Here is a 13,970-nt window from a genome sequence, read left to right on the forward strand (position 1 = left end):
TTAATACACCGAAATTTGAATTTACTGTTGAAAGAGCTGAAAAGTATGATAAGTTATCTTCTGAAAATCCTGGGCAACTAGAGTGTGATCTGTTTCCTACAAGAACTATGAAGCTACAGTGTCATCAGATGGGATTGCAGCCAGTAGGTATATGCATATATTCATTTCTTTAGTGAAGAGATGGCAAAAAAAAGGCTTCAGACTGCAGAATTAGGCTGTTTGAGGCCCTGGATTTTTTAGAGAAAAAGTGCAACACACAAATATCACTGCAAATCCAGACGTGTGTTGCCTGTTGCACACATACGTAGTAGCCAGCATGATCTATTTTGCAAGTGTGTGAACAACACATTCATTCTCTGTAGTTCAGGGGGAAGATTTAACCTAATAAATATACCAGATTTATGATGTAATAGGAACGACCACAACCTGAAGAAGTTCTGGTGAAAAGCTCTGCTCTTGCCCTAGTACAATATATTGCTATTTCTCTTGAAGTGTGAACCATGGAGTAATATTGTTTTAAACATACTCAAGCTTATTATCTCTATCACTTTTAATCCTATACTTATTTTTTTCTACTATGGAGTCATATTAATGGCTTGTGTTTTTCCCCAGGTACTTCTCAAGAGTCTTTGAAAACCTTGAAATATCCCTTTAGCTAAATGAATAACAGAGAGAAAATATTTTAAAATTATGATCACACTATTCCAGACTACGCTGTCCAAAGTGTCCACTACTGTACAATTTGTAGGGAATAGAAATATGAATGTAAAGTGACCTGTAAATATATGAATATGTGAAAACTGTACATGTATGTTTATTTATTCATTAAAACATAAAGACCTATCAAAATCACTTTATTTATGAGTAAATGGAATTGAGAGGGCCAGTTTAAATTTCCTATTATTATAACCAGGTCATAAAGAGTAGTGTGATTTGCAAGAAAATGACTGATCTGTTTAATATTTTTCTTTTATAATAGTTTATCTCAATACAATCTTCAAAAATAAAAAGGAAAAAAGCAGAAAAAAAAGTTGGAAAGGTGAAAAAATGAATTTAAATATGTGCATGCGCATAATACCGAATACTGTATCTAAAATAAATAAATATATTTAAAAAAAAAAACCTAACAAAAAATGCACCCCATCAACTAAAGTTACTGTTTACATGGATCTTCTTACTCCATTATTTTGCAGCCACAGGAACATGCAGTGTAAGTTTTCCAGTGTGTTATATAGCAGCTCAGCTTGTGGACAGATTAGTAGACATGATATATTGGGGAGTATAAAGAATGATGTATTCTTCAAGCGTTGCCCATTTTGAAAGTTACTTACCACATGCTCTGACAGTTTTCCAGAGGCGAGCTCTTCCTGCAACTTCTGAGCTTTCAGTGTACGTTTTGCCTGTTAGAACAAACATATAAGCAAATATAGCAATTCACATACAGCTTAAAGGAACACTGCCTATGTGTGCTGGGTTGAAGGGGAATCAAACAGTACTGAAAGACTTCAATAGCAATTTTAATACCTAATTTGCTACTATGTATTGCATAGCTCCTGCACTGTAAATAGGAATAATGTGTTCTTAAATACAGAAGACCACCATGGTTGCACCTAATATTGCTCACTCTCCTTTTTTACGCTTAGATGGTGAGGAATCAGCAACATACAAATGATGTCCCTGATGTTGTCAGTCCCTCAGAATCTGCATATAGTGATAAGAACTAGAATACTTATGTTCCAGCATGGCTGTCTCCAGTACCTAAGAGCCCATGATTTGTGTTTTTATGTTTAAAAAAATAAAAAATAAAAAAAAAATAATGAAGTGTAGGATTAATGCAGTCAACACTAGCAGGGTAAGTACTGCACATGACATTACTACTACTGTCTTAATGTGTGTGTGTATATATATATATATATATATATATATATATATACACACACACACACTACTGTCATATATATATATATATATATATATATATATATATATATATATATATATATATATATATTTTATTAATTTTTTTTTCCACCATTACACAGTAAAGCCTTTACATAGAAAGGCATTTACTGTTTGATTTGGGTGCTAAGTAAACAGCTCTAACATATGTTTGTATGAAAAAGGGTGTTAGCATGTTAAAAATGATACCCTTTCAAATTGCATAATGTTTTTGTAAAAAAAAGTTTAATGAATTAGATCATGTAATTTTTTTTGACTATGATGGCCCTATAACTCCAACAAATGGGTTAAACCCATAGTTAAAATCCAGTCAGCAGGGCAAATGCATTTCAGCTTCCGAGCAGACATTACCTACATGTTTAGTCACTTGTGGAGATAAATACAATTAAAGCAAGCATAATAAAATAACCCAACAGCTACAAGACTGACTGATGCATACTATGCAGGAATATCTGCAAAACATAATGGGGATGGAAACACTTTAACTGTTTTTCATTTGGAGGAAAAAAAATAATAATAATAATAAAAAATTAAAACTTACCAAGTCAACCTTGGCATGCTCTTCAACAATTCTCATATGTTCTTCTGGGTTGTAACCATTCCACCTATCCCTCTTCCCGTCATAGTCCAACATTAGCTGAGGTTGATCATATTCATCTGGTGCAATGTTACTGCCTGTAAATTTTGCGCCGACTCTCCGGGGTCTCTGCAATAAAAATATTTTTACCATCATAAGTAGAGACAATGAAGAATTCAGCATGGTTCTAAATTTTAAAGAATGTTAGTAAAAAATGGTAGAAAATACATAAAGCAGATGTGCAAGAAACCTTCAGCAATATAAATGATCAGTTAGTAATATAAAAACAATATCTGTATTAATTCACAGTAGAACATAATACAGACTTACTTCAAAGCAATCTTTCTTCTTATGTGTCATGGACCCGCAATTTTCACACGCACCCTGGCGATATTTTATTGCTATAGTACCCTGCAAAGAAAATATAAAAAGGCAAAACAAAAAAAAAAAACTAGTTTATTATTTGTCTGAAAATAAACTTACAACAGTAACTGAGAAACTTATATAAAATTTAAGAAAACGCCCCAAATAAGCTTAAAATTTGCATATATCATGATATCCCCAAAAAACAGGAGTCATAAAAAAAAATACTCAAAAGATACCTGGGTCCTGTTATTTCTGCAGCATAACAGTAATTTATGAAAATAATAATCAGCAAAATACTTCTTTATATTACTAAAAACAAAAAAAGACACCCAATATGTTTTCAGAAATGCTAACAACTTTATTTGTCCTATTTGGCATTAAACATAATCCTATCATGTTTAAAAAAAAAAATAAGAAAAAAGAAAAAAGCTTGCAAGCTTACAACTATACACTCTGCCAAAAGGAAAATAATTCACTCACTGTTTGCATTTTTATTACCAGGGTCATATATTTTAGAAAGAGAATGCTCTACGAATGACTCTGTCAGAGTACACAATCCTTAAAGTCCCAATATAGAAAAAAAAAGTTCTAATCCATTAAAGCACGTCATTTTAAGACTTGACCCTAGACTACTGTATATTTAACCCCTGAAAAGGGATTAAAAACACAGTAGAAATACCGCTTGAGACTCGCAAAACATTCCTCTGATCTTATCAGCAGCGCTAGTTCCACATCTGAGCAGCACTTCTACTGTGTGTTTAACCTCTTTGCGAGGGTTCAACACACAGTACTAGAGGGGCGATAATCTTAATATTACATTCTCTAATGGATTAGAGAAAGTTTTTGTTTTTTTCCCTACGATGACCCTTTAAAGAAATTCAGACAGTTACCTCTTGTACTCCTTTTCTGTACCACATTCCCATTGTGGTGAATTGTTTCTGTTTTTCATCCTGAGGCCTTTGGTGTTTTAATGTTGGTCGTTTAGAAGGATCCACATACCAGGGGACTGAAGAAATGTACTGAGGAATGTGAGGATTAATGTCCCTGAGAAAAACACACAAAAAAACCCCCATTTAATTTGACATAGATTTTTGTATTTACTAACCGGGGATCTCTTACAATATGGGGGAAAAAAATATATGTTTCTAATATATTTTGAAATCATTATCAGCAAGGCACAAGAGCACACAAGGCCACAATATAATAACAGTGTTCTCTCCAGGACCTATTTACTGGGCACATCACCTGGGTGATTTTACTGACCAGCCGACTAAAATGTAAGCCAACATTAAAGGGACATTGTACACTAGATTTTTCTTTGCATAAATGTTTTGCAGATGATCCATTTACATAGCCCACCTGGGAGTGTTTTTGTAACAATGTATAGTTTTTACTAACATTGTGATGATTTTCAGACTCCTAACCAAGCCCCAAAGTATCTCATGTAGACCCAGGTCCACAGATTCCTGCTGCTATTGTTTGTGTAATCTGTCTTTTCATATACAGGGGGGCAGTGTCTGCTCTTTCTACTATCCCAGCCCCTTTTACTTGGTGTCCTAACCTAATCAACAGTGCTAAACTGGGAGCTTCCAAGTAAGTTTTTAAAAGGTTTTATACTGGATATTTAGATCTGTATCTGTGCATATTCTTCTTTATAGCAGTGTCTATTATATGCAGTTATATGCAAATTGGTGTACACTGTCCCTTTAAACTAAAATGAACTAAACATTAAAATGTGTGTTTGTTGCGCAAATGACCATTACATCGATTTATGTTAAATAATGCAATTAAAAATAGTCATTATTAACAATTCAGTGCAAGTGGACATAAGCATCTTTATCTCCTAAAGAAGATTGATAACATTGCTTATTCCATAACTAGAATCTCCCTTTGCACAGATCCAAATGGTCAAAAACGGTCTTAGTGGGACACTTCATTATTGTATCCAACTGCTGTTGTTCAAGTGACAATATATTAGCAGTACTTACTTTGACATAATTAAGATTTACCTGATAAAAATAAACAAAAAACCTTAAAGAACTAAAAAGTGTTTAAAAAAAAATTTGAAGGAATTAGCAATGCTAAAACTATTAAAATTAATCACTTTCTTCTACTAATATTAAAGGGACAGTCTACGTAAAAAAGGTAATTGTTTAAAAAGATAGATAATGCCTTTATTACCCACTCCCCAGTTTTGCATAACCAACACTATTATATTTATATTTACCTCTGTGATTACTTCACATCTAATCCTCTGCAGACTGCCCCTTATCTCAGTGCTTTCACATACTTGCTTTTTAGCCAATTAGTGCTGGTACAAACATAACTCCATGGGAGTGAGCACAACGTTATCTATATGGCACACATGATCTTGCACTGCCTGGCTGTGAAAAGCTAATAAAATGTACTGAGAGGTGGTCTGAGGAAGGGGTGAAAGCTCTGAAACATCACAATAAAATTTGGAGTTCTTAAATCCAGTGTGATTTTTCTTGAAGATTTATACGATTACAGATTGCACCTTGGTAATATACCACTGTCTGGCGCCTAAATATTCTTACTAGCATCTAACTTTTAAAGAGATTTGTCGATATCTGTCATATATAAAAGACAAACACCTAACATACCCAAATCCTCCAAAGAATGTCTCCCCTTTAATAAAAAAATATAGTAATCTTTCCACTGTAGCTTCATATTCTTAGCATGAAAATCTGCTTCAAATTAACTCTTCATTAAAAAACAATACAAAAAAAAAAAAAAAAAAACTTACTTTCCTTCTTCATCCACTTCAGCTGGTGCATTACCCAACTTTCTCTGTTCTTCCAACTCCTTTTTTTTCCTCCAATCTTCTCTCGTCATTTTTTTAGGTTCTTCCAGCCCAGCAGGATCACCACTTCCAGGCGGAACAGACATAACCTCTGTACCTCCAGACATGTTGCTTTACCCTATGAGACAAAACAGATATGGAATATTAAAAAAAAGACAGACTTCACCAAAAGAGTAATATCATTGATGCTTAAAATACACTAATAACCAACTGGCTTAAAATACAATTCAGTTTAGAAATGTGCCTATACTCGCTCCCAAACTACTTTGTATTACTCTTCATTGCTTCTTATCTGACTTGTCTCTACTCCAAACTGAAAACCATATGTCTAAACAAGAGATATTGTACAACAATTCACAAGAAATGCCTGTAACCCCAATATTTCATAAAATCAGCTGGTAATTTATTTATAACTAAATATAGGAGGAAACCCAAACCACTGGTGCATTTAACTTGTCAATATTCATCAGCTTCCATATGCAGCCTGTGCCCTCTCAGACTCCACGAATGCAGCTTGTACCCCTTTCAAACAGACCCCATGAATGCAGCTTGCTCCCTGAATGTACTTTATTCACTAAAAGAAAGGCCATAAAATGCAGCATGTTCCCTCTGAAACATACTCCCCAAATCCAGCTTGATCCCCAGCAGAAAGGTCCCCCTGAAAGCAGCCTGCTCCCCCGGCAGAAAGGTCCCCCTGAAAGCAGCCTGCTCCCCCGGCAGAAAGGTCCCCCTGAAAGCAGCCTGCTCCCCCGGCAGAAAGAATGCAGCTGACCACTGAAAGACAGGCCGGCCCCTGAATGCAGCTGACCACTGAAAGACAGGCCGGCCCCTGAATGCAGCTGACCACTGAAAGACAGGCCGGCCCCTGAATGCAGCTGACCACTGAAAGACAGGCCGGCCCCTGAATGCAGCTGACCACTGAAAGACAGGCCGGCCCCTGAATGTAGCTGACCACTGAAAGACAGGCCGGCCCCTGAATGTAGCTGACCACTGAAAGGTCTTAAAATGCAGCATGATCCCTAGCAGAAAGGACCACGAATGCACCATTGGCTACTGAAAGAAAGGTCTACTAGCTTGCAGGTCCCTGAATGCAGCTAATTACTAGAGGAAACATAAGCTTGCATTGGAAGGACTTATGTCAATACTTTCAAGGATGAACCACTGGACTATTTATAATTGCCCATAAGGAAGAGTAAGCTATTCAGCCCCCACACCCACTCAAACGCGACCATAGCCAACTGATAAACTCCTCCTTATTTACGACCACGCCACATATATAAACACATCTACATTAAAGAAACACTTCTCACTCACCGGTGAGCGTATCCAACACCGTCCACGTTAAAAATCGGCAACTTTACAGCGATTACCCGGAAGTGACGACGATTACAGCAACAACAAAATACGTAACCCCTACGTCATTCCGTAGGACCATATGACCATAAAGGTTCCGAAATTTTGCGCATGCTCAGTATAATTGTACTGTATAACTAACTTGGTGTTGATGTTTGGCAAAGCGCTGATACACTGTACGTAAGTGACGCGTGACACGCACCCGTAGGGTTTGTAGTGCCGCTGAGGTGCATGGGACATTAGTCTCTGAAATAAGCAATATAATGTATAAGTCTCAGTTATTGTCAGGTGTGTGTTACTGCTATGCTAGCCATGCCTGCGTTGCACCTTTTTTTGTGGGGGAGTTGTAGGATCATTAGTGCCATAGCAAATTAGAGCATGGTTGCACTACAATTATTTTGCTAATAAGGACGGAAAGTAACAGGTGATACCATGTTACAACTTAGATATGTTGCAACTTGCAACGCTTCCACCGGCTGAGTCTAGTAAGTGCAGACATCCCAACTCTCCCTGAACTCCCTGATTGTGATAGCGGCTCTCTGATGCCAGCACATAGAATGCAATCTCCCTGAAACTCCAAGTACCATGATCCAATGTGGCCCAAATCCGGAAAAGTGTTTCTAAAGTTTAAGGAATGCCTTTAGTTGCTGGGGCGTTAAAGAACCCTCAAAGCATGCATCAGTAACCAACCCCCACACACACACTGATTTTAATAAAATAAAAACACAAATACTACCTTATTTACTGCACGTAATTAAACTTCGTATTTTAAAATATTTGAGCATTCAACAAGCGTACGATCACTGGAAAATAGGTTTGTTTTGTGTGGTTGTGCAATAAAGCTATATATAATGGGGGCGCAGTAGCGGGTGAAGCCACCTCCCTGAAATGAGTTTTTGCAGGTTGGGATGTCTGTAAGTGACAGTTATAATTTGACTACTAGAAAAAAAACTTGGGAAGCATAGTTATACCCAGAAGTACCGCAGTCAAAACTAAAAATGTAAACGTTTTCAAAAATGAATTATTGCCCCCAGGGCAATATGGTACCTGCCAAACTATACCAGCCATTTTATCACAGTGACTACAATTTGCAACAAAGTTGCCTGTGTCAGAATTGTTCCAGCCTTTCAGTTCATTTCCACTGCTTACATTGATACTGAACCCAATTTTATTCTTTCATGATTCAGATAAAGCATACACTTTTAAGCAACTTTCTCATTTACTCCTATTATCATTTTTTCTTCATTCTCTTGCTATCTTTATTTGAAAAGCAAGAATGTTAAGCTTAGGAGCTGGCACATTTTTGGTTCTGGTTTATTTACTCATCCCAACATTTTCATGATTCAGATTGAAAGTTGCATAAAATTGCATGCTCTTCTAATTCACTTCTATTATCTATTTCGCCTTGTTCTCTTGGTATCCTTTTTTTAAAAGAATACCAAGGTAGGCTCATGAGCTGGGACCTAGCTGCTGATTGGTGGCTGCCCATATATGCCTCTTGTCACTGGCTTACTGATGCATTTAGCTAATTCCCAGTAATGCATTGCTGCTCCTTCAATAAATCATACCAAGAAAATTAAGCAAATTGATAATAGACTTAAATTGGAAAGTCGTAATGCTCTATCTGAATTATTTTAGGTTTCAAGTCCGTTTAAGGATGCAATTGTTTATCTAAAGTTTAAAAAACATTTTTTATTTCATTGTGCAATTCAAGTATGTTTGCAATAGATTTGTTCTCATTTTGCTGCAGTGAATTCTAATTAGTTGAAATAATTTTTATTGAGGATATATTGAAAGTTACAAGTCAAACTTTACAACAACATTAGGTACAATGTGTAAATAATTATCCTTCTTTTTAAACATCTTATCCATAGTTCCTATCCCTTCACTTAGGATATTAAAGTAGGTTTATAGAAGTCTTTTAAGATCTGGTCTGTAGTCATTTTGTCAAATAAGTACTTTGTCAAATAATAAAGCCTGGTTTGTTTGTCCGAATTTCAGCAAGTTTATACGTTAGGCTTCTGTTCTTCCTTAGCTCAAAATAGAAATGTGTATCCAAGGCCAGAACAACATAACCCTAAGTTGTTGTGCATTGTAATCCCTTTTTAGTCCTGTACTTTACATGAAAGATTATGGGGCATATTTATTAAGCTCCATATTGAGCTTGATGCCCCATGTTTCCGGCTAGCCTGAAGGCTCGCCTGAAACAGAAGTTATGAAGCAGCGGTCTAAAGAGCTCCATAGCCTGTCCGCCTGCTCTGAGGCGGCGGACAGAAATCAAACTGATCGGGTTGATTGGCACCCCTTGCTAGCGGCCGATTGGCTGCGAATCTTCAGGGGGCGGTATTGCACCAGCAGTTCACCAGAACTGCTGGTGCAATGATAAATGCCGGGAGCGTATGCTGTTGGCATTTATCGATGTGCAGCGGACCTGATCCGCAATATCGTAGTACAGTAATAAACTGGCCCATATATAAGACAATACAATAACATTTTTAATAATTTATACAATTATTGACAAAATAACAAACCCTAACATGCCTGTTTCAACTGTCATCATTATCAACTAGATCTAGGAGGAAAGATATGACCATACTTAACCAAAGTCAGTCCGATATATGTGCCTATCCGAGTCATATGAAAAAGGAGACTTGTCATGTATCATCCACGTGGTATTCTTCCGAAAAGTGAAGGGAATTGCCGTCGCCCTTTGTTTTTGTTTATGAATCTCTTTTCATGATCCAGTAAAACCAGATCTTAAGGAATTGGTCATTGGTGCCTTGGATGTGAGAGGCACTTTCTGACATACTGTATGTGGTGTTAATTTTTTCCAACACTTCCACCCATTCGGGTACTCCTGTTTTCCAATACCTGGCAATACAGTTTCTAGTAGCTGTACAAGGGTTCTAATGAATGTGTTTATAGCTGAGTTATATGGTTTTATGTATTCATTCAATAAGGCTTGTGATGCAGACAACACTGTGCTGAGCAGAGTGGATAATTTACTCCATATATATTGTACTTTGGGGCAATTCCACCTTATGTGGATATAGGTCCCTACTTTGGCACATCCTCTGTAGTAGTTCTTATTGCTCTGTGGGGTGTAGTGTGATGTTATTATAGGGGTTAAATACCATCTAAAAGTGGTCTTTATGCAATTTTCCTTGAAACCTGCACTAAGTAATCCTTTTCTCGAGGTTTGAAAAATCGAAACCCAGTCTTCCTTAGTGTATTCCCTTCTGATATCCTTTTACCTTTTTACCAATAGGGGTGTTTTGTAGGTATATTTCGCCCTTTGTACATCATCGCATTATACACATTCCACAAAAACATATGTGCATTTACAAACTCAATATGAGCATGCGCAAATTAAAACAACTAATACACATTGCACACATACAAATCAAAAATAAACCAAACCTGGATATTGTTTACTTTGCAAACCGGTACATCATTAAACATTTACATAGGGTATATAAGCACGCTAGAAACATGGCTTCCTTTACTGTATTGCTTTTTCGAGTTAGGTGCAGGTCTAGGCATTGTAGGGTTTGCAGAGATTAGAGAGAGAGAGAGATTAGAGAGAGAGTTAGCGTGAGAGTTAGTTTTCGAGAGAGTGAGTTAGTGAGAGAGATAGAGAGCGTTAGTGAGCGAGTGCTGTTTTTTGGTACATTCCTTATATAAAGACATTTACACACAAACACATTCAATACATACATACATACACTTATCACTAACACTACATACACTCCATACCCCATTAGCTTTCATCCTACACTCCATACCCCATTCCCTTTCATCCCATACCCCATTCCCTTTCATACCATACCCATCCCATAGTTAGATTTGGTTTGATTTACAAAAATTTATTGTTTACATATCCTCATTTTCGTCTTTTTTAACATATACGTTTGTCTGTTAAATACTCCTTACCCTCTTTTTTTTTTATCCCATTCACACTTTGAGCACTTTTTACCTTTAGTTCATTATTTTGACACCCTTTCATTTGGGCACATTCACATTTTGATTGAGGATGGCGGGAGGGAGGGATAGGGGGCAGATTAGCCCGGAGCTACTAGAGCTCCTTAGGGATGAGCTTAGGGAGGAGGTTATGCAGGAGTATAGGCAGGGGAGAGGAACTAGAGAGGAATGGGGAGAGAAAGGGGTGGGTGGACCCAGCCACATTGTGGAAGATGAACAAGTGGCTGGGCCCAGTGGTGTGCAGCGTAGACAGGGCGCTTCACAGTCCGGAGAACAGAGGCTCACATTGCAGGGGAAGCCCAGGCAGAGGGAGGAGAGATATACCATGGAGGAGAAGGAGGCCCTTATAGAAGCTTTGGAGAGGGCCACCCCTTCGGATAAGAGGAAGTTGTGGAATGAGATCAGGGATGCCATTAATGCAGTGGGGGACTATAAGAGGGATGTCAAGTCTATCCAGCACCGAGCTGAACTTAAGAAGAAGCTCACAAGGGACAGAGAATACCATTCAGGGACCTGTGGCGGTCCGGAACAAACATTTGTGTACTGCCGCTAGGAGCAAATGCTGCGCCCCAACATCTTTGAGGTGGCCATAGTCGGTATCGGAGGAGTTGATACCAGGACCCTGTGCCTCTCATCTGCTGGTAAGATCATTCAATAATCGCTTTACATCCACCTCATAACCCATTCACACACAAAAAAAATACGGATAGGACTAACGCAATAAACCGATTTTAAACATTATTACATAAATGCATTCACAATTACATTACGAAGGTTGCATTTGAAGAAAAGCCATCACATTAGTAGCTAGTCTACAGATTAGGTGTGCATTTCAAAAGATTTAAGACAAACGCAAAAAGACATTCAGATTGACCATATAGATATCAGAAACACGGGTTTGAAAAAACAGAAATCGTATTGATTGCTTTGGCTTACAATTCAATTACGAAGGTAGCCTCATTAACATTTACATCTTTATTCGGAACTGTGCTAATATCTCGATTTCTTTCTTTTTACAATATACAGAGTCTGAGGCCGGGGAGGAGGAAGCACAGCACCATCAGGCTCCTCCTTCACCCAGGCATTAGAGGGGTGCAGATGACTTGCCACCTCGGGGAGAAATGGAAGACATCCCTGAAGAAGCCCCCCCTGCAGAAGAGATCCCTGCAGCAGCCCCCCGTGCACCAGCAGCCCGTCGTGCACAAGCTCCTCCAGAGGTGACAGAGCTGGAGCTCATTAGAAACTTCCTCGAAGAGATGCATGCCTCCCGGAGGGAACAGGCGGAATACAGGGTGTTCATGACAGGAGTAATGAACCAACTGCTCGAAGGACAGGCGGAATACAGGGTGTTTATGACAGGAGTAATGAACCAACTGCTCGAAGGACAAAATAATATCTTCAATACTCTAAATAATATGTTGCAGGTCCTCCGGGAGGTGCCAAGTGGAACGGGGGAAAGAGCGTCTGATCCTGGACCATCTTCTCCTGGGCCTCCATCTTCTCCTCTGCCTCAATCTCCTCCTCAGCCTTATGATCCCTTAACCACTCATAGTACTCCTCCTCCCCTTCTTCCACAACCATCTCCTAGGAGAACTCGTCGGAAGGGGCAGTTGCCTTCCACACAGCCTCCGTCTCGTGGGAAGAAGGAAAGGAAGAGAAAGTAACTATGTATATAGATATATTTTATTTTATTTAATGTGTAAAGGATAGGTATGTGATGATGTTGTCTTCTTACACTTGTGGAGCACACTCTGTATTTAATAGGTTTCTATGGGACCGGGACCATGGAGGAATATTGTTTGCAGAGTGTGTTTTACATGTGTGTGGAGACAACATCATCACATGCTGTTCTTGTTGATTAGATTGATTGTTTTTTGTGTTGTGATGTCCAAACTGTTCTCCTAATACAAAATATTGACCATTACAATTTGATAATAAACCTGTATGCCATATTTCTCTCGATGTGTTAAATAAAGTGTATATTTTTCAAGCTACATTATAATGTTTGACTCATTTATAAAATCTATTTAATTTAAAACGTGTATGAAAGCAGAACATTCACTTACATTATTTTGACAGAGCATAACATTTTAAACAACATTCACGTTTACTCATATTCGGACAAGTTATCTTGTTAGCCTTTGCTGAAAAGTTTATCTAGGAAAGCTCAGTAGCAGTCAAGAACATAGCTTACATCTGCTGATTGGTGGATGCATATATCTACCGATTGTCATTGCCTCACCCATGTGTTCACTTAAAGGGACATTATACACATTTTTTTCTTTGCAGAAATGTTTTGTAGATGATCCATTTATATAGCCCATAATTTTTTATTTTTTTTTAAATGTATAGTTTTGCTTATTTTTAAATAACATTGCTCTGATTTTCAGACTCCTAACCAAGCCCCAAAGTTTTATGAGAATACCGTCAGCTACCTTCTCCAGCTTGCTCCTGATTGTATAAAGGGTCTTTTCATATGCAAAAGAAGGGGGGAGTGTCTTATTTACCACTTGCAGTGGGCTTTGAAGCTACCTTTTCAACATAGCTAAACTGAGAGCTTCTAAGTAAGTTTTTAAACAGTTTTATACTGGATTTTTATATCAGTATCTATCTGTGCACCTTATTCTATTACATGCAGTTATATGAAAATGAGTGTATTCTGTCCCTTTAAAAACCAGTAGTGAAATGGCAGACAATCAATCATAAGAAACAGAAGATAAAGGAAACAAGAGGGAAAATCTCCTAGAACATTCTACAAACAACTTACAATTGCAAGTATAAAAGAGCAGTAGGCTGGGACATTTTCAGATGGCCTCCGAAACCATTAGGAGCGAGACTCTTTGGGTCCCAATCTATCACAAACACCTTCTCACTGTTACTTACTCTTAATGACTTCACGTTAAGATGTAG

At 37.8% G+C, this 13,970-nt stretch overlaps 1 protein-coding gene across 2 annotated transcripts in view; it reads right to left on the reverse strand.

Annotated features, from left to right (window-relative positions):
* Nucleotides 1-13,970, reverse strand: part of SLU7 (SLU7 homolog, splicing factor) — a 60,967-nt gene that overhangs the window by 29,404 nt on the left and 17,593 nt on the right. The window contains exons 1-6 of one of the 2 annotated variants that reach the window (XM_053718591.1): nucleotides 7,041-7,162; nucleotides 5,670-5,844; nucleotides 3,793-3,946; nucleotides 2,867-2,947; nucleotides 2,501-2,665; nucleotides 1,332-1,400 (exon numbers count right to left, since the gene is read on the reverse strand). In XM_053718591.1, the coding sequence (XP_053574566.1) occupies nucleotides 1,332-1,400; nucleotides 2,501-2,665; nucleotides 2,867-2,947; nucleotides 3,793-3,946; nucleotides 5,670-5,833 (633 nt within the window). In that variant the 5' untranslated portion in view covers nucleotides 5,834-5,844; nucleotides 7,041-7,162. Of the gene's footprint in view, nucleotides 1-1,331; nucleotides 1,401-2,500; nucleotides 2,666-2,866; nucleotides 2,948-3,792; nucleotides 3,947-5,669; nucleotides 5,845-7,040; nucleotides 7,163-13,970 lie in introns of those variants that run through there. The other variant, XM_053718590.1, reaches the window with a different exon arrangement.

The sequence above is a fragment of the Bombina bombina genome, chromosome 6, assembly GCF_027579735.1.
Source record: "Bombina bombina isolate aBomBom1 chromosome 6, aBomBom1.pri, whole genome shotgun sequence".
Lineage (NCBI taxonomy): Eukaryota > Metazoa > Chordata > Amphibia > Anura > Bombinatoridae > Bombina > Bombina bombina.